The sequence below is a fragment of the Paroedura picta genome, chromosome 1, assembly GCF_049243985.1.
Source record: "Paroedura picta isolate Pp20150507F chromosome 1, Ppicta_v3.0, whole genome shotgun sequence".
NCBI lineage: Eukaryota > Metazoa > Chordata > Lepidosauria > Squamata > Gekkonidae > Paroedura > Paroedura picta.
In genome coordinates, this window is record NC_135369.1 from 36,893,149 (window position 1) to 36,914,075 (window position 20,927).

General features: G+C 40.2%; 1 protein-coding gene across 10 annotated transcripts in view; it reads left to right on the forward strand.

The window, feature by feature from the left end:
* Nucleotides 1–20,927, forward strand: part of CCDC88A (coiled-coil and HOOK domain protein 88A) — a 128,603-nt gene that overhangs the window by 96,319 nt on the left and 11,357 nt on the right. For 4 of the 10 annotated variants that reach the window (XM_077333752.1, XM_077333761.1, XM_077333796.1 and 1 more), the window contains exons 27-32: nucleotides 9,205–9,249; nucleotides 12,751–12,834; nucleotides 13,757–13,960; nucleotides 14,262–14,333; nucleotides 15,151–15,231; nucleotides 17,347–17,615. In XM_077333752.1, coding sequence (XP_077189867.1) covers nucleotides 9,205–9,249; nucleotides 12,751–12,834; nucleotides 13,757–13,960; nucleotides 14,262–14,333; nucleotides 15,151–15,231; nucleotides 17,347–17,615 — 755 coding nt within the window. Of the gene's footprint in view, nucleotides 1–9,204; nucleotides 9,250–12,750; nucleotides 12,835–12,941; nucleotides 13,730–13,756; nucleotides 13,961–14,261; nucleotides 14,334–15,150; nucleotides 15,232–17,346; nucleotides 17,616–20,927 lie in introns of those variants that run through there. The other 6 variants (XM_077333769.1, XM_077333805.1, XM_077333779.1 and 3 more) reach the window with 4 other exon arrangements.

Here is a 20,927-nt window from a genome sequence, read left to right on the forward strand (position 1 = left end):
ATAGCAGGTGAAATTGGCATCTGTCCTTTACCCGTAAACATTGCTCCCTTTTCTGCTGTTTTTTCTCATCCACTCATAACATTTCTCCCCTTGTGTGTGGAAATAACGACATGCTTCCTTACTACCATCCTTTCATTGCTTCTGAATTGCTTGTGGGTTTTCTGCATGTTCATGGACAGCTAGTCCCCTGATGCCATTGGCAAAGAAGGACACTGTCTCCAGCCTGCATGGGGGAGGCGCAATGCTGAATCATCCACCTATCTCCCAAAGCATTTTAGTGGCCCGTAGGCCAGGGCAGTAGGGTGACCAGGAGTTACCACAATATGGAAATCCACCCTCTGTAAGCACTTTATAAGTTATTTGTAAACATATCATCTGGCACTGTGATATCTCTTATCCATGCTACTTTAGCATGCTTTGTGCCATCACTGCATTGCACTAAACTACACAATTATGAGATGTGTGAAATCTAGTATTTTCCTAAATCTTCACCTCACCTAATGTGAAAGAGAATATTCTGTTGTAACTTGTTTGACTAATGTTTGTACTAGTATCTCAGAGAAAATGTTTCTAGTTACATTGTCTTGCTCTTTGATGTGTGAAACAACTAATTTATGGCATTGGTACCATCTGTTATACCAGTAAAGTAGTCCAGCAGGAGAGGCAATGCATTATTATTAAGGTATTGATATAGTGCGGGGGTTGTTTTACATGTTTTAAATGTATATGTTCAAGATTTTGTTTCCCTCCTTCTTCTTCTTCTTTTTTTTTAGATAAACAACTAAAACAAAATTATGCTTTTTATTATAGTGATCTGCGCAAACTGATTAAAACGATATTGATATTTTTACAGTTTTAAAGTACTCCTAAATGTTTTATTGAGTGTTTATTTTGTGGTGTAGCCAGAAGCAACCAGTGAGACAATTCTCTGAGAACTGCCAGCAACCACTAAGGGGCAGTCAGGGGAAAAGGGAAAGCATGTCTTTACTAGTAAGCATCAGGAGGAGATGGTAGAGGCAGCAAATAACTTCATCATCTACTGCCCGGTCACATAGTTGTGAACTGGCTAACAGCCCTGGCACATGCTAATGCTATCAAGGCTGCCAGTCAGCAACTGCCTTCTTGCGCAGTGCTGACTGGACTGCAGTCATCTTCCTGAAAGCTGTTTTTAAGCTTGAACTGTCTTCTCCCCTTCAACTGCCATTTAGTTGGTTCTGCTATCAAACTGTAAAGCTTTGATGTATTAATAATCTATTAGTTATGAATGATGATCTAGTAATGTATCATTCAAGGCAACTGCTTGGCTGCTTTGTGAAGCAGGATGCTGGACTAGATGGACCATCCAGCAGGCTCTTATGTTCTTAATAATATCAGTTTTATGTTTACAAATCTCAGCGCCTGCTGTATAACTTCTAGAAGAGTAAAAAATGCAAATGCTGTAGAGTCTTAAAAACAATAGCTTCTTATTACACTAATAACTGTTATAATAAATTAGATCAGATACTTTATCAGTAATCCTTCGTCATCAGGTTCAGATTGTAGGAGCTATCTTCCAGTTATTTTTCATGATACTTTTCTAGTCCAAAAGATTTTTTTGTGCTTAGAGAATTCCAACTATCAGGATTTGTTTTCAGATTTCCCCAAAGATAGTTGTAGACAACTAATTCATCTTTTTTTCATCCTTTTGACCATGGAGGAGCCCCTGAAATAACCTTCCAGGCTTCAAGGAGCCCCAAAAGTGAGGTCAGCTGGCCACGCTCCCATGCCCTTGGAAGTGACATCACCCCCTACATTAACAGACAGGCTCCAGGAGGTCAGGGAGGAGAGACAGGAGGCGATTTAAGGCAGGAGTAGGCATGCAGACTCAGCCCCCTCCCAGGCAAAGAAACAGTGAGAGAACTCACTCATATTTGGGAAGGGGGCGAAATCAGTGTTTGCTACCTTGTGGCCAAGTGCATTAAGGCAGGAGGGGAAAGGTTGGGGAGCTCCCACGGACCCCTGGTTGGGAATCTCTGGCCTAGCTGCTTCCAGACATTGGAGACAGCGAGTGTAAGGGGGTGTTGGTGGGGAGAGAACATAAAGATATTGATTTTTGTTAACATTCTGTTTATTTGTTGACAGAAAGAAACTCGGTCAGACTTAAAATGAAGCCATGTGCTTGGACCCAGACTAGTATTTCTGTGAGTACAGGGATTTTTGCCTGCATAGGATGACTTTCTCATATCCCCCTCACACAGCAGCCTCAAATCCTGTTCCTAGGCACATTCAGGAACAGAATTTCCATGGTATTTTGTGGAACCAGGAAAGTTTCACTCTATAGGCAGGAATCCTTGTACCTGTGGAAATGCTAGTCAGGATCCAAGCCATAGTCTGGAGCTATGTGAATAAGCCTCAGGCTTACACATTCCCTGCTTCCTCTCAAGAGCTAAAGTTGTTCTGCTTTTTGCTGACTAACCATGATTTGATGATATATCAAAACAGGGCAAACTATGGGTTGTGTATATAACCAAAAACCAGGGGGCCATAGAGAGGGACTGTGGCTCAGTGGTGGAGCAACTGCTTGTCATTTAGAAGGTCCAGCGTTCAGTCCCTGGCATCTCCAGTTAAAAAGATCAGATAGTAGTTGATGTGCAATACTTCTGTCAATAAGGCCCATTATGTACGGCCGCCGAAACAGTGATTTCGGGTCACATGGAAAACGCGGAGGGGGAAGAAGCGAAGCAAACCGCTTATGCACAGGAGGGGACACAACGGCAGCAAAACCCAGAGTAACAGATTATGCACGCGGCGACCCTGGTGCCGCTTCTGGTTGCGCCCCGGTCACCCGGAAGCTGTGCTTTCTTCCGCGTTTTGCTAATGTGGCTTTTTCGGTGGCATGCACCGAATCTGCGGCCGGTTGCAGCCGGCACCGTGCGTTATCAGTGATTGTAGTCGCCGCCATTCCACCCCGAATGTGCACTATCCCTCCCATGCATAATGGGCCTAACTGAGGAAAGTCAGGAATCTTAGAGATTGAGTAGTATAATATGCTATATATTAAAATACAGATATTTATTATCATTCATGTGCACATTTGAAGATTTAAGGACATCAACATTAGTCTCACACTATTGCACAAATCAAGAGCATATTGACACATGGATAAATTACCTGATACAAAAAACCAAACACGTTTCAACCCCTCTTGGAGTCTTCCTCAGTGGTCTGATATTTAAATACACTCATGTAATGTAGTAATGGGGACTATAAGGTGGTAAAAATATAAAGGAAGAGGCTCCCACACTTATAAAATGCCTTGGAGCCCCCCATTAAAAGATTTATTCTTCAAAATTCCACCCCTTACTATAGACCTCTCTCAGCCTGAGTGCATTCTCATTTGTCACGTAGAATGTAGTCACTGGGGAAAGCTACAGCCAGTCTGAGTAGACAGACCTTGCTGGATTCAGGGTCTGATTCAGAGTAGAACAGTTTCATGTGTTCATGGTAAACCAGCAAACAGGGAGGGAGGAAATTATAGCACAAAAGGGGAGGTTATAGTATGTGACTATGTGGCTTGATTATACAGTGCCAGACAATGTCCTGACCTGGCTCATTTTCTAGCAAATTTGGTTCTTGCTCAAAATAATTCTGCTGCAGAGATATGTTTCTTTAAATTAAAATATTTCAAAACATTTATAACATTTATAAGAAGCTGAATATGGAGGGCCCATATTCAGCCGGTACTTTGTCATCTACATTGGTTACCAATCTGTTTCCAGGTCAAGTTTAAGGTATTGGTATTAACCTTTAAGGCCATACGCGGCCTGGGTCCTGCCTACCTGCGGGACCGCTTGGTTGCTTATGCCCCCCATAGGGCTCTGTGGGTATGAATTTACTAGTTGTCCCGGCCCCCGGGAGGTTCGCCTGGCCTCGACCCGAGCCAGGAGCTTTTCGGTCCTGGCCCCAACCTGGTGGAATGAGCTCCCAGAAGAGCTGAGGGCCCTGCAGGAATTACCAGCTTTCCGCAGGGCCTGCAAGACAGAGCTCTTCCACCAGGCGTATGGTTGAGGCCAGGGTAGAGCCCCGGGTTCCATCTTGGATCCCCAAGATCCATCAGTCTAGCTCCCTCTCTCATGGAATTGATGGTATGGCCTCTGACTGAACAAGGTGGGGTTAGTATTTTAGAATGCCATCATTGTTTGTATTTTTGTAAAATGGGGATTATGGGGCTTTTATTGTAATTTTAATGTTTTATTGTGAACCACCACAAGACCTGTTGGCTAGTGGCGGTATACAAATAGAAAAATAAATAAAATAAATAAACAATGAAAAAGTACCAGCACCTTGGGTCATTTCAAAATAATTCTTGTTTACCTTTTTATAGTTGCTCATGCCGTTTATATGAATGTTTGAAAATGGAAATACAGTTTTAAATGTGTTTGTGCTGGGTTTTTAAATAATTGATGGCCATGGAAGAAGACAGCTTTATTTTCCATAACCTTTATCCGATTACACAATCAAGAAAAAGGCCCTTAACTTTCTTAAGAGGAGGTGTTGATCTATTCCTTCTGCTGCAACTTAGTATAGTCTTTGGAATCTTTAAGTGTGCTTTGAGAGGGGAAAATCAGTGGAAATCACTGCTCCCTTTTAAGAAAACTTTTTTCCAAATCCTTTATTGGCATCTAAAAACAATATTACAGTTGGAGGAGGAATAAATAGTCATAAAAACTAAGTTAAGTAAAAGACAAGGCAAATACATAAAGCCCACATAAGAATCGATAAATATACAGCAAATTGCCCTTAGCCAACCGTCCTGGTGCACATTAATGGCCCCTGTTATTTCTGTGTTGGTGTTATACAAATGGAGGGAAACCTTAAGATGGTATTAAGAAGCTAGCCTTCATACCATGCTTGTGTCATATTTGAACATATGCATTCTTAGTCTTTACCCCTCTCATATTTTCTCATAAAGTCATTTAGTAATGACTTATTATTTTAACCTCATATAGCTTTTCGGGGGGGATTTAATGCAGTGCTCTTAGTCTTGATATTGAGGGCCATTGGACCAGTTTCATTAATTTACCTCTTTCCCTGTTCTCATCTCTGCTGCTCTGGGGAGGGGTGTAGGAATTGATTTTTTTTCTTTTAAAAGAGCATGTATAGGCACTAGAGGAAACCTTTAATATTGATGGGGCTTTTCTGTGACCTCAATTTTACTGGACTATAGAATGGGAGATACTGAAACAATATCATCAGTTACATCAGTTAATAATATGAATGTTATAATTATCATATGTATGGTTCCATGTATAGTTTCAGTTCTATGTTAACCGCCCTGAGCCTCCGGGGAGGGCGGTATATAAATACGAATAAATAAATAAATAAATAAATAAATAAAATAGTAAGATAGATAGGTAGATTGTCTTCTCGAGTGTGGTCATATTTAAAGCAAGGCCTGGATTGCTTTCTGAATGGTGAAGATGGACATTGACTGAAGTGGGAGAAGGTTGCAAAGTGATATTTAAATACACTGGTGATTTTGACCTATACCTCTACTGTGTAAAGCATTCTTATGAAGCCGTCATCCCTACTGCATATGCTCAGAATTTGCTGCTTGCCTAGAACAGGGGTGAACTTTGAGCAGTCAGTTTTGAGTAGTCTGCTTTGGTCAACTTATTCTAAGGTGACCAGAATCCACAGATCGAAAGGCGGGACGGCTGTCGCTACTGCTGCATCGTTGCCAGTGCGGTGGGCCCCCCTCTCCCTCACTGGGCTCACTTGCTGCCATGTGAACTCCTCACAGCCAAGTCCAGGAAGAGCTGCGATCCCAGTCAAGGAAGCTGGCGCTGAGGCCTGAGCGGCCAAAATGGCCCGGAGCGAGCACCAGGCCAAGCAGCCCGCGGACACGTGACAGCGCATCGCCTGAGACGCAGTGAGCGCGCTGGCTGGGCTGAGGGGAAGGGAAACCCCTCCCTCCGACAGAGCCGCATCCCCTCCCCCCTCCGACGGAGCCGCTTCCCCTCAGCCCAGCCAGCATGCCCACCACATCTGAGATGCAGCGGGCGTGCTTGTTGGGCCGAGGGGAAGGGAAACCACTCCCCCTGCCACCGGAGCCACTTCAACGCGGGACGGAGGGAAACTCGAGCGGGACACAGGACTTTTGCGCCCAAGGCATAAGTGTCCCGCCATTTTCAGGTCACCTAGCCACCTTAACTTACTCGTTTGCTAAGAATGCATATAAAGGGTGTAGATTGCTGCCAGATTCTGTCCCCAATTCTTGGTAGAGGGCTAGTTGCTGTATCCTTGCAAAACATAGCCACCAGCTGTCCTTCTGATTCAGAAGACAAATTGGGTACTTAAGCCAAAGAAGAACCATTGATATGGATAGAATTAAATCAATTTATTTTAATTGTTAGTTTAACTAGGTAGATCGTATTTGTTTTCAGCTTGTTGCAGTTAATAAGTACAAACATTTTCTGACAAGCAATCTGGTCTCAGCTAAAATGGACAGTTCCTTCAGTATCTTCCATCTTAGAATTGTCAAAAGCAACAGCTCATTGGAGTATTTTTTTTTTAAATGTGACTAGTACACTGGTGCACAACAACTGTCTTGAATGCTCATACAGTAGCTTGTGTGGGTCTCCTTTCATTTATTTCTGCAGCAGCAAAACAATATGCGAAAATCACTTCCTTCCCCTGCCAACCACAGCTTCAAAAATAAAATCACAGTGGATATTTAAGGGAACATTTGGCACCTCTGAATTTATTTTGAGTTTTGTTGTAAGTATTTTAATTAGATTTTAAATTTTTGAAAAACAGCAATAAAAATGAAATAATAAACACAGAGAAAGCAGTAGTACTTGTAAAAAATGTGAAACAAGATTTTTCATTATACACAACAAGAGATAAGTATAAATTGTCTGATATATATTTTCTTTAACTTTAGCATAAATTTTTTTAATGAGATGGGATTGGGAAGAATTATGTGTGCTGTCCTAAGCTTCATGAAGTTAAATTTAAAAAGTGATATATATATATATGATTAAGAGAGGCAGGGAAAATGTTAGACAAGAAGACCCTCTTTGTTTGCTGATTCTCCTTTGCAGATACCCTACATTTACAGAATCTGGACAAATGCATAGGCATGTTTTGGTAAATATAATTCTGTCTTTAATTTCTGTTAAACTGATTTAACAGAGAAATAAACAAAGAAACAAAAATAACAGGGCCCAACACAGTCTTCAGTTTGCTCTGGGTTCTCCACAAGGACTATCAGAACTGAACTATATGTTACCTTTTTCATGAGTCTTGACATGGTCCCCACCACCATGCAGCAGTTGCAGGGAACTGCTTCTTTTAAAAACAGACTTGGAACAGCATCATGGGGAAGAAGAAGGGCACCTGCCTTCCAGGAAGGCAGTTCCCTTGTGAAAGCAGTATATGTGTGTGTGTGTGGGGGGGGAGGGTTGTGTTGCTTTCAATAATTTTGCTGTTTCTTATGCACGCATACCCTATGTGGAGCAGTAGAATCAGCCAAATAACCTCCCAGCAGAGTTTTCTTTTAGATATCTAGTCACCCTTTTTACTGTACCCCATTCTTTCTTGCAAGATGCACTTGTTTTTCTACTAAGGATCCCAACGCTGGTTATAATATCAGGTTTGCTAGGTTTAGAAGGCTTTTCTGTACGTAGAGGCTCACTTGTTTCAGTGTTCTTTAAAAAGTCAATATCCATAAGGGATGTTACTGTGTTGACTTCTTCTAGGTTTGTCAGTGTTCAGTTGTTTTCTGTCTCCAGTTAAGGAAAAATTAACCATCTTCCTCTATTTCAGTTTGTATGAACAGGTAGTAACAAACATTTCCTAGCTCCTTAATTTCTGCTTCTCTGTTTAGGCACACTGTCACGCTGTAATAGTCCATTTGCATTTTGTCCTAACCTATAATCAAGTTATCAACGTATGTGAGAATAAAAGTACAATATTCCTCTTGTACAGACATGAATCATCTTTCCCTGGCTTTAGACCTTGTGCTTTGAGTATTGTGTGTGATTTTTTATTGCCGGCACATTTTAGTCTATACACCCCCTTCTGCATTTTGCAAACTAAATTTGGTTATTTGGGGTCTATAAAATCTGCTGGTTGCACCAAGTTGAGATCTTCCAGGATCTCCCCATGAAGTAATGCTGTCTTTACATCTAGATGATTGACCTGCATCTTCTTGGATTCTGCTGTGTTCAAAAGTAATCTTATTGTACTATGTTTCATCACTAGTACAAAGTCTTGACCATGTTTTTGTGAGAAGTTTTTAGCTACGAATCTTGTTTTATAGCGTTTCACATTTCCATTTGCATTTTGCTTGACCTTAAACACCCATTTGCATCCAATAAGATTATTTCCTGATGGTAGCTTTGGCAAATTTCATGTTTTATGTCTCCTCTTGTGGAGTCTTCTTTCACTTACTGGCTTCAGTGGCTGGCATTTTTTCTATTTCCTTCTGGCTAGAAGATTCAGACATTAACACCAACCTTACAAGGTAGGACACACATGAGGCCTGTATGCCTCTGTTCAGTCACGATGAGCATTAGAGGTGTGGTCCTGGATTTTGTTTTGGAATTTGCCTTCTCAGATTGTGCATCTATTTCTGATGCTTCATTATCACACAGTGGTTCAAAGTCCAAGAACCAATACTGATCTTCTGCCTTTTCTACTGGCTCTGCATTCATCCAAGGGAATCACATGCCTGACACAGACTGCACCAGTATCTAGGTACAGCACTCTAAACCCCTTAAGACCAGAATCATATCCTAGAGAAACACTTTCTCTGGTTCCGGGATCTAGCTCTTGTCTTTTCCCTTTGGGTTCAAATGCAAAGGCCTTGTTGCCAAATTCACTAACGTGTCCCATGTCTGGCACCTTGCCATGTCATATTTTGTAAGGAGTATATCTGCTCCCTTTTGTGGGCAATGCTCTGGAGATAGTTTGCAATCAAGATTGCTTCACCACATCATTTATTGAGCAGGCCTGCAATAAAAATCTCAGTTTCCTTTCAGCAGTGCCATTCTGCTCAGATATAAAATTCTCCAACTTCCTGTACAGGATGCCTTCCTGTACCAAAGAGGTTTGGTGTGATGTGATTTAAATGCACCACTGTTATCCATCTGGAGCTTTGTTAGCCATAACTACCTACCTGTTTAGGAATTTGTAAGCTTCATTCTTTTGCCTCAGCAGATATGCAACTGAGTACCTTGAGAAATCATCCAGAAAGATTAAAAGGTATGTGTCCACCATTTAATGTTTAAGGACATCACTGTGAATTAATTCTTACTGTTTGCTTGTACATTTCTCAATTCTGGGTGGGACTTTGTCATTCAAGTTCTTTCTAGAAATAAAACTTGAACCACTCTGTGACTCATATTACATAAGCCATTTTGAACATTCCTGCAATTCTTTTAGTGCCTGATTGAAATCTTTTGAATCTTCTGGTTTTGACTCTGCACACTCCCCCAAATCTTAAGCATAAATTTTGCCAGTTGTTCATCAATTAGATTAAAGCCACAGCTTGTTAGATCTTCGAATACATGCCTAAATTCAGATAAATATTTCCCATAATTTGCTCTGTTATATAACCTTGTTTTGCAAAGTTTTCTTATCCACACTTTTTGTAGTTTAATACTAGTAAACCCCAAAACTCTTCTAGACACTTAAGCATTTATTTTCCTGCCTGTGAATGTTCAAACATGAAGTTCCACTGTCATCCAGTGATCCCATAATAATGTTCTTGGCAAACCAAATCTTTATTATTCAAGACTCCAATTCCTTGCCTTCCTCTGTTGTTTTTTCTTTAGGATTCCAGTAGCTCCATTTGTTTCAAGGAGTATATGAAATCTTTTAAGCCAGCTTCTATAGTTCTCAGCAGTAAGTTTTGGGATCTCCAAATATTTACTTGATTGAGCGATTCTTAGCACAGCAATGTAGAGAAGAACAACAAAATTTTTTAACATTCAACAACAAGGGATACGCTGATCAAAGACGATGTCCTTTTGAAACATTAAGATGAATCTAGGCTTCTGATAAACTCTTAGCCCATCACCTATTTGATTAAATGTAAAAAAATTACATTTTTTACAACTTTCTTGAAAGCACCAAAGCTATACACAGTATCCCCAATCCTCCACATTTCCTGAGTAAGGTGAAAATGTGTTCAAACCAATCACAAAGATAATCTGATTCTAATGGTAACCCCCAGACTGAAAGAACCAACCCATGACTGAAAGAACCAACCCCCAATGTTACTGTTAATTGTTATTTATTTTATAATGTGGTTTTGCAATGTTTTGATGCCTTATTTGAAAGTTGATGTTACATATTGTTGTTACTATATATCGTTCCATGTCATTTGTATTATATAATGTTCAATGTAAACCACCCAGAGCTACAAAGAAATGGGCGGTATAGAAATCTAAATAAATAAAATAAATAATTAAAGAACTAAATTTTACTTACAAAAATAGAAGCACATTTTATATGACATATTTGTGTTAGGTACATTTAACTTTACATGAACAGATTAACTCATGATAGCTTCAATCCTATGTGAGAGATAGAAGAGAGTTCCTGTAAAACTGTGGTCCCCTACCCCCGGTCCAGGGACCGGTACCGGTCTGTGGATCAGTCGGTACCGGGCCGCAGTTCCTTGTCCTCCTCCCTTTGGTGCTCTCCAGTGGCCACCATGGCTTGGGTTTCCCCCTCAGCATGGCATTGTGCAGCTGCTGCTGGCAGCGCCCCCCAGTGGGCAGCAGGAAGAGAGGGGCGCTGGTGGAAAAGCAAGTGGAGCAGGGGCTCAGGTAGCGGTGACGTCCCTCGGCAAAAGACTACCCCCCTCCCGGACCTCAGTAAAATTTTCAAGTGTTGACCAGTCCCCGGTGATAAAAAGGTTGGGGACCAGCTGTAGAAGATCTTTCCCTGCAGCTCTGTCTTTTTGTTTTTTATGAAGCAGTTCCCCACAATTACTGTGTGGCTGTGGAGAACGCATGAAAACATGACTCTTCTGCTGATTCCACATGAAGGGAGAGGCTGGGAGGGCAGTCATATGGCAGCAGGGTTGCCCCAGTCAGCTCCATGGCACTTTGTGGTGCCGTAAGGCAAAATGGGCCATTTTTTTAATTTGCTGGAAGGTGGGATTGCATTGTAACTAATGCCGTCACCTGCAAGGTGGAACATTTCTGCCCTGCCTGTGTCCATTGGGACACACAAATCCAGGGAAGACCATGTCCATCACGGTAAAAGGTCTCCCGTGGGGACACAGGAAGGGGCGTAGCATACCATTCAGTCGCAATGCACCACTGGCAGCCTGGAATGGTGCCGCTGGTGCAGAACCGACCTTAGTGAGATGCACACTAGTAGGTTACTCAGGGGGAATTGAATTGCCTAGCATAATTTTGGTTTGGGACCATTGGGAGAAGGGCCTTTTTCTTTCCACACACATTGTTTGCCAGATATGAAGCAGCCCTGGGAGAGCCCCCCTGGGGCTATTTCAGGATAGGAAAATGGTTAAGCAGGTGGAAGCATAAGCCCCTTCCTCTGCATCATTGCCACAGTCCAACTGAGGACCCTCTTGACAGAATTGAGTTTCCACTGGGGAACTTGCCAAGCACATGTCTGATCACACAGAGGAGCAGATGACCTTGTGGAAAATGTAATATGTAGTTAGGACCTGATAAAGTGTTTGTTCTAGGATATGCTTGCTGCAGGGACTTAACGCAGTTAGCAGTAGGCAGTAAAGTATTCCTTCACATATGTACATGCAAAATAAGCAAAAGGCCAGATCATGTGTAAGTAAAAAGATCAGTTACTTTTAACTTGCTTTCTCTGAGAAGAAGCATTCACACATACCCTTAAGTAGCATTCTTTGTGCTCAGATTGTTAATAATGTCACACTGAATTGTAAATACCTGTTTCTATTAATAAGATTCCTTTGCTCAGGACTCTAATCTTAGAACAAGAGAAGCTTTTGAACTATTTCTGTGAAATAGAAATTGCATGTTTGGTTTTAATGCTTTATGTAAAACTTCTCACACTATCAGTATTACTCTTCTTTTGTAATTTTTCTGTTTGATAATTCCCCATCTCAAAAGTAGTATGTTGCCAACAAATCAGGAGCTCCTAAGCAGCATTCTGTAAAACAAGTACCGCACTCTGCATTCATTCAACATATTGTGCTCATTCAACAGATACTTACCAGCTTGAACTTTTCCAGATAATATATAATATTAGAAAAACATTTGCTGCTACTGCTTCTCCTTGTGATTGAATAAAATAGGTTAACAAATTTTTAAATGGATTTTAATGTGAAAAGGATAGCAAGAATAAATAAACAAATAAATAAATAAGATTGATACCATGTATTGAAAGATTACCCCCCCCCCACACACACACACACAAATTCTGCTTTTGCTAAGTTCTAATTTCCCATGCACAAAACCTGGTTTGGGTATTTTTCCTTTTTGTTTGTTTCCTAGGCAGTTAACAGTTTTTAAGGGTGACAGTTTCTTATCTTCCTCATGTTTCTTGGGTTATATTAAGGTTTCATTGTGGAGGCTTCATATTCCATTGTCATTCAGCAGCATAAGGTTAATAGCTTTTAGTTAAGGACACCTAGTGGAAGCTCAAGCATTCATTTCTGTCCTTAGTTTCAACATTTAACTTCCATCTGTTCTTCTCCCCTTTTTCTTTCATCTTCCCGTTTCCGTTTTTCCTTATGCTATGACATAAAAGTGGTTGCACTGAAAAGACTGCCCTTTTTGAGGAACAGACCGAAGGAAAAAGACAAAATGAAGGCCTTCTACCGTCGCTCCATGTGTAAGATTTTATGACAGTTCAGCTTCTTTTTAAATGGCTACAATGGCTTCCGTTACTAATTTCACTAACCTTTACCTGGACTGCGCTGCTTTTTTCCTGTTTTGCAGAGTGCAAGTCCTGCTATAATACAAGGAGCTGAATCAATGTTTCTGAACACCTGGACACTATATACACATATGAAGAGAATGCACATATTCACGTTCAATATATTGACATTACATGCCTTTGAACATATTTAGTACACTCATGTATACAAAGATGCAGTGGATAGTTGAATTCTTTAAGTAACCAGTTTTATAAAGCCTGAAAATGATACATTTATAGAATTTTTGGTGCAAAACCAGTGCAAAAATAATTTCCAGCCTATTGTCATTCCAAGTCCAGGGGAGAGGAAAACAAATATTTTTGTCATTTCTTCTTTAATTAAATGCCCTTTTGAAAGCTGGGGGAGGGGCTACAGTGTTTGTAGCATAGTAAAAACAGCTGTCATGGGATGCATTTATTTCAGATCCTTTCTCTAGTGTTATGCAACATAGACTATTCCTGCAGAAGCCTGCATTGAACAAGGACTTTTAATCATTGCCAACACTGGTTTTTGTATAGCATTTCTGCTCATCTTACCCTGTTCATTCCATTTTGTCATTGCAAAACATATCAGAGCTTCTAACATATATATTTATCTGCTGTATAGCACTCCAGCACAAGCATGGCGGTTGTAGCTAATAAAAAGCAATTACAAGAAGGCTTTGGCTTTTTAACACTTTTCATTCATTTAGCTAGTTGCATGCCATAACATTTATTAATTTGTGACTGTAGCTTTCAGTATGCTTTGATACTTAGATAAATGTGAGGCACAGTGCAAAATTAAAAAATTAAAAAACATTGAACCATGCTGATTCATTTGCTTTCATTTGCATCCCAGCCATGAATGACCTGGTGCAGTCCATGGTCCTAGCAGGAGGACAATGGACAGGTAGTTCTGAGCATCTGGAGGGTCCTGATGATATATCTACGGGTAAAAGGAGAAAAGAATTGGGATCTATGGCCTTCTCTACTACATCCATCAACTTTGCAACTGTCAACTCTGCTGCAGGCTTGAGATCCAAGCAGTTGCTTAATAATAAAGGTATAGGTAGAACCTTTTCACAGTGTGATGTGGTTGTGTTGGTAACAGTAGCATTGTTGGAATCTCTTCATGTTTCCATTTCACATGCTTTTCCAGCAAAATAAACATCTGGAATAATTGAATTGAGGATTGTGGGTTAATTGAATGGAAAAATGGTTCAATAGCTGCAAACTTCTTTGGGGAACCATGAGATTATCTAAAGAAATAATTATAATTCCAGATAAAACATATAATATCAATTGGTAGCTAAGAGATTTAAATTATGTTTTTGCAACACAGTTGTGTTTTGTTTCCCATCTAGATGCTACATCTTTTGAAGACGTAAGTCCACAAGGAATTAGTGATGACTCTAGTACTGGATCAAGAATTCATGGTAAGATTTACATTTCATCAGGGTGCAAAACAGAAAGGGCAATTGTCCAGAAATAGAAAATAACCAGCACTGCAAGTTTGCATGTTCTTACATTGCATCTAATTGTGTGGGGTCTCTCCCATTTATTTCATCCTAATTCTAATGTAATCTGAATATGAAGTGCACCTAAATAGGACTCAAACATTTTGTGATATAGAATATTATAAATTGTGAATTAGCTTTTTATTTAACACACCTCAAAATACATCTGATGGATTTTTGTATCAAATTTTAATGTAATTACTTAGTTACAATAAAATCTTCATTAAAAATAATTACCATAAATATGTATAAACTGATTTGATTCAAGTAGTGTAAGGTTTTAAAGCATCTTAACGTTTATGCTTGTATCAATTAGGAGTTCAGAACATTAACTGTTCAGGTGCACTTGCTCCTCCTGTTGGTGTCACTGGAATTTGTGCAGCATGCAGAATTCCATGTCAAGTCTGTTCTATATGCCTTACTTGCAACTAGTTTTTTGCATGTTAGCCAGTTATTCCTTTTGGAATCCTATTTCCCCCCAGGAATAAAGCAGTTCTGATTCTAATGCCTTACCCCATTCTTTAGTGGCTTACTGCTCCTGTGTTCAGTAGTGTCATCTTGAGCTGCCTGGAAATAGCTTTTTTTTTACCTGCAAGGAACTACACTTTATCAAAGTGTATGCTGAGCTTTTGGCAAAACCAGTAGTGCATGATTTTCTGGCTCAGAATGTTTCAGGCATATTGCCATCTGCTGTGAGTATGTGCTTCATGCTCTCTACTGATTTTTTTTCATTTAGCTTCGAGACCAGCCAGCCTTGATAGTGGCAGAACATCCACTAGCAATAGCAATAATAATGCCTCACTCCATGAAGTCAAAGGTATGCTTCTAGGCAAATTGATACATGTGCTTCATCATATGTTTTGGGAGGGAATCAACTCATAGCATGTGGGATTTCTTTTCCTTTGATCGTTTTGACACATTTCATTCCTTTTAAATGAGACTTTGATGTAGGATGGCCTCTGACTCTGAATAATTCATATTATGAAAGAAAATGAATATTGATTACACATTTTCATATATCCACATGTACAAATGTGCTTTGTCTGCATAGACTATTGTGCCAGTACAACATCACTACCCATGATGTCACAACAGTATTAGGAAGATGCAGTCTGGTGCTACATGATGATCTTTCAGTTAAGAAGTTAATCAGAGCATTCCTGTATATAAAATATGCTTCCAAAAACTAGCTTGGGTCCAGTCCAAATTGGCAATTTCCATAAATTCTGCTGTAGATGTGCCCCTCTCCCTTGTTTGTCTGGGTACTTTACTCCCTAGGAGCAGCAATTTGTGGAGATTAGTATGCTGTACTGGGAGGGAGGAGCGGGAAAGTTCTGCACCTTGGATAGATAATCCAACCCAGAAATTGGAACAAAATGAGTATAGCCTTGAAGTTTCTTCAAGAGGCATTTGGCAGAATGGGAGAAGTGAAAACAATGAAAGAATGGGCATCAAAGATGTAGAGTGGGGAAGTAAGTCTAGAAACCGTGAATGTAGCATGAAGCAGAGAACTGAGAGCTAGGCTTCTTGGAAGTGGCAGAGGCGAGGAAGCTTGCAGTCATGGAAGGACCCATATCTCCCTACACACACACACCACAACCAATAGCTTCTACTTACATTTCTTAAACATATGATCAATTGATGAAACTTCTGGTGGCATTTTGAGTGGTGGCTCAGTAGTTAGTGGAGCAGCTAATTGTCATATTTCATGTGGATTAGGTGACAGGAGTTAGTAGAAGGCTTTGAGAAGCAAACAGATGAGAGGCAAATCAAAAGGAGGAGTTTAAGTTAACCAGGAAAGATGAATATAGCTATGATTGGCAGCAGCGATTAAGTGAGGCAAACAGGAGAAAAACAAAAAGGAAGTAGGAGTGTTATAGGAGCCAGTAAAATTTTACAGAAATGGAGGGATGGGAGGAAAGAGAGTCTGAAATGAAAATTGGATGGATGAGAAAGAAGGAGAATGTGGAGTAAAAGATATGAGGGTAGCACAGTAGAAAAAATGGTACATAGAAAAAAATGAAAGTGTGAACTGTTGCATGAGGAGTAGAAAAATGTGCAAGAAAGCGGGAGAAACGAACAATATACACAAAGTTCTAGAATGAATAATGTATGCTACCAGTTTGGGACAGAAGCGAGAACTAAGGAGACAGATGGCATTTTTGTTATCTCATGATGTAGGTCTTCAAACTCATGTTCTGCCTTCCCTTCTCTGTGACAAAACACAGTTATATTTATATAGTTGTATGTGTGGGGAATATGGATACAGTTGGGGTTTTTATTCAGTATAAATGGTACTTTGTGGTAATATTCTATGGATTATGGGATGGCTCACTTGTATTGTTTCAGAAAAGAATCAGAAGAACATAAATAGCAGTCAGTGTGTCTTTCTTGATATGGATAGGATTTCTTGAAGATGCACTGAAGCATAGCTTAAATTAGGTATTTGTGGAATATGACACTTTTCCTCCAAGTTATGTGTAACAGACTAAACTGAATAATCAGTGATTATAAAACCTTCCAGATAAGAGAGGATGTTATAAATAAATACATTTATTTGACAATATCTTATTGTATATTTTATATTCACTTTTTGTAATATGTCATAAATAAAAGTAAACATAACCAGTCATTCTGTAATTTTGCTGAAGTAAGATATAAAGAACTCTTATATTTAGTGTCATAAAATTTAGTACTTTTGAGAGAGGTTAAAAATGAAGGATATTTTTGTATTTAAAAAATGAAATGTCCCATTGAAGAACCATAACAGGTAAGTCAAGTGAATGCAACTATACATCATGTGATATCCCAATGGGTAGAAAAGCATCCAAATAATACCAAGGGTGCCTTGTGTATCATTAAGAATGTGCTTCTTAAAATGTTTTTATTTTCCCATTGTAATAAAGCTGTCAATGCTATTTACTCCAAAAAGCAGGTGCAGTTAATAATCAAAGCAGGCCACAAAGCCACAGCAGTGGAGAATTTAGCCTGTTTCATGATCACGAAGCATGGTCCAGCAGCAGCAGCAGTCCTGTCCAATATTTGAAAAGCCACACCAGGTCTAGTCCCACACTTTATCATAAAATGTCAGAAACACTGGACAGACAAGGAACCTGGAGAATAAAGACAGACTCTCCTGGGAGTGAAGTAGTTTCTCTGCAACAGTTTTTGGAAGAAAGTAATAAGGCTATTTCAAATGAGGTAAGCTGAAAAGTTACTTAATTTTAGGAAGCAAAACATAAAGCTGTACAGATTGAATGTGACTTTTTCATTGCAGTCCTGTGCACGATGTTAGAAGAAAACTTGATAATTTCCATTTTAAAACTAATTTAGAATTCATCGAGAAAATTGGGAGCAAAATAATTAACACATTGGAGAGGAATTGTCATATGAGGACACATGACTTATACATGAATTTATTCTAAATTATTAATTTTTGAAATAGTGATTCTCCAGTGATAAGGGTGGGACGGACTCTTCTATGAGCCTTGGATGGTCACTGACAAGGCAACAGCTGACCCTATGGTAATGTGGAGGAGCAGTACCACAGAGCACTCGTTCTTTTTTGAGTAAGCTCAGAAATAAAGATGGGAAACCATGATTCTTTGTCTCTTCAGTTCCCCTTGAGTGGGGTCAGAAATAAAGGAGAGAAACTAAAAAAAAAATTGACACAATCAGGCTATTCTGAGCTGGGGACCAACCACAGCTTTATAAAATCAAGCTGAGTCCACTGTTCAATCTCATTTCCTCTGAGAATCCTACTCTTTCTTTACCAATTACAGACTCAGAGTCAGAGCCATTATTTGACCGGTCCAGAGATAATATGCAGCAAAATCCCCCCTGGCTGGGTAAAAGAGTCTTGAATGAGGTTAGAACCTCTGCTTCCTGAGCTCCCTTGTAACTAAAGGGGGGGGGGGTATTTCCCCAGTTCAGAGGGACATAAGAAGCTCAGGAAATATAAGTAAAAGAATATAAGCTGCACCAGGATTAGATCTGAGGCCGCCTTATATTCTTGTAACACTTTTCAGAGACCCTTGCAGGAGTCTCCAAAAGGAGCAGTGATAGTTACTAGGGTGAGAATGGGGGGGATTACAGGAATTAATGGACACAGAGAGGGTGATTAGAGGTTGATGGGCAAAGACTATGTAAATTGGAATGCCACTTGCTTGGGGTTCATACTGAGGGCAGCTGCATCCTTTGTTTGTTTATTTATTAGATTTTTATTTCATACCAACCTTCCATATGGCTTAGGGCAGTTTACATATAACTCCATGGGGTGATACATGGAACAGCCTAAACATATAACATATAGTCAAAAATAATACCAACAATCATACAACAGTGGTTCTGAATGTGATGTTTGTTGGTTTCTCAAAAATATTTGGTTAGCCACTTTAGAAATGAAATGCAGAACTAGATGTATGCCAAGGAAATAGCTTGCATAGAATGCCAAAAAAACTTTGGGGCAGTCCTGGCTGGGTCACAATTCCAAAAAGGCTGGGAGCTGTTGAATTAGACTACCCCTAGAGATACCTGGTTATAAGTTTTGGTTTCTACCAACTCCTTACCCTGTTTTCCCCTCTAAGATCTCCAGTGAGTATTTTGCTAGATGTATTTTCCATCGTGAACTAGAAGTTTTCCACTTCTACAGTTTATAAGTCTAAGAAACTGTTAGGTGTAGGTGCAGAATTCCTGTAAGTTCTCAGACATTACAGTGTCCTCCTTAAGAACTTTATTATTTATTTATTTAATTTATCTTTTAGACTTACTGCCTACCACTCCCAGCAAACTGGCCTGTGGTGGGTTACATGATAAATCCCCATATATACAACTCAACCCCAATTAAAAACCCATTAAAATACAGAAACACGTGGTGGTAAAAATAAAACCCATCCTAAAACCCCCTGCTAAAAAGGGGGTCAGTAATGCATCAGCAAGAGCCTCTTGTGGCGCAGAGTGGTAAGGCAGCCGTCTGAAAGCTTTGCCCATGAGGCTGGGAGTTCGATCCCAGCAGCCGGCTCAAGGTTGACTCAGCCTTCCATCCTTCCGAGGTCGGTAAAATGAGTACCCAGCTTGCTGGGGGGTAAACGGTAATGACTGGGGAAGGCACTGGCAAACCACCCCGTATTGAGTCTGCCATGAAAACGCTGGAGGGCGTCACCCCAAGGGTCAGACATGACTCGGTGCTTGCACAGGGGATACCTTTACCTTTTTAATGCATCAGCTGACCATCACTAGTGGTGTTACAAAATTGTTGGCAAGCATCTTCCGGGGGGGGGGGAGCATCTGATCTATATCCTTCACTGGCTTGAACCATAGACCTAGTGGAAGAGTTCCATCTTTTTGAAAGCTCCCGCAGGGCCTGTAGCTCTTCCAGGAGCTCATTCCACCATGTGGGAGCCAGGACCAAAAATCTCTGCGCCTGGTCGTGGCCAGGCGAGTGTCTTTGGGGCCAGGGACCAACAACAACTTTGTACCTGCAGAGCGCAAGGCCTTGCAAGGGGGGCATAGGGTTGTAGGTGGCCGCACAGAAATGTGGGTCACAGACCACAAAGGGCATTAAAGGTCAAAACCGAAATCTTGAACCAGTTCTGGGTCGCAACTGGCAACCAATGCAGCTGCCTCGGCACAGGCTGCATATGGACCCTCCAAGATGTACCTGTGAGGACCCTAGCGGCCACATTTTGTACCAGCTGCAATATCCGGTTCAGGGACAAGGGATGGCCCACGTAGGGCAAGTTACAAAAATAAATTCTGGAGGTGACTGTCCCATTAATCATCATGGCTAGGTGCTCAGAGGACAGAGAGGGCGCTAATAGCCTCACCTGACGAAGATAAAAAATACCTGGCAGGCTACCTTCTTCACCTGTGCCTCCATTATTTTGGGGGTAATATTTTCTTCTAAATAACAGGGATTCTATCTTTAGTTGAATAATAACATTGTGAAGCCAGATAGGCAAAAGCATAACCTTAATATATACTAATGTATTGCTTTGCACATAATACTATTCGGTTTACTGATAGTGATTGTACAGTGTTTGAGACTGGTAGGTGTTTCCTTAAAGATTCAGGTGACTGGTTATTAAATGTGTCTTGCTTTGAAAGCTCCTCTTGAAAAGGAAAAGCAGGCCATGAATCTTGGATTTTTTCCAGGAACTCCCAACTGGGAATTCCAGAACTGAAGTTTTCATATTATTTCAGGCATAGGCTGTTTTGTACATGATGTTCAGATTGCTAAGAAAATTTTTAACCAGTTAGTGAGAAGCATGTGAGACAGATTTGAAAGACCATCAGTTTGAACTTTCTTTTTTTGGAAAAGACATCCTTGAATTAATGTAAAATAGATGGAACTGTTCAAAGAAGTTGAATTTTCAAGGTAGGAATATATGTTTATATGTGTTTACATCAGACTATACATTAGTACATTTAAATGGAATAATTTGTGACTTTCCCATGAATGTATAATATTCCAAATATAGCATATACAAATTAATTGGGTAGCTGCATAAGTAT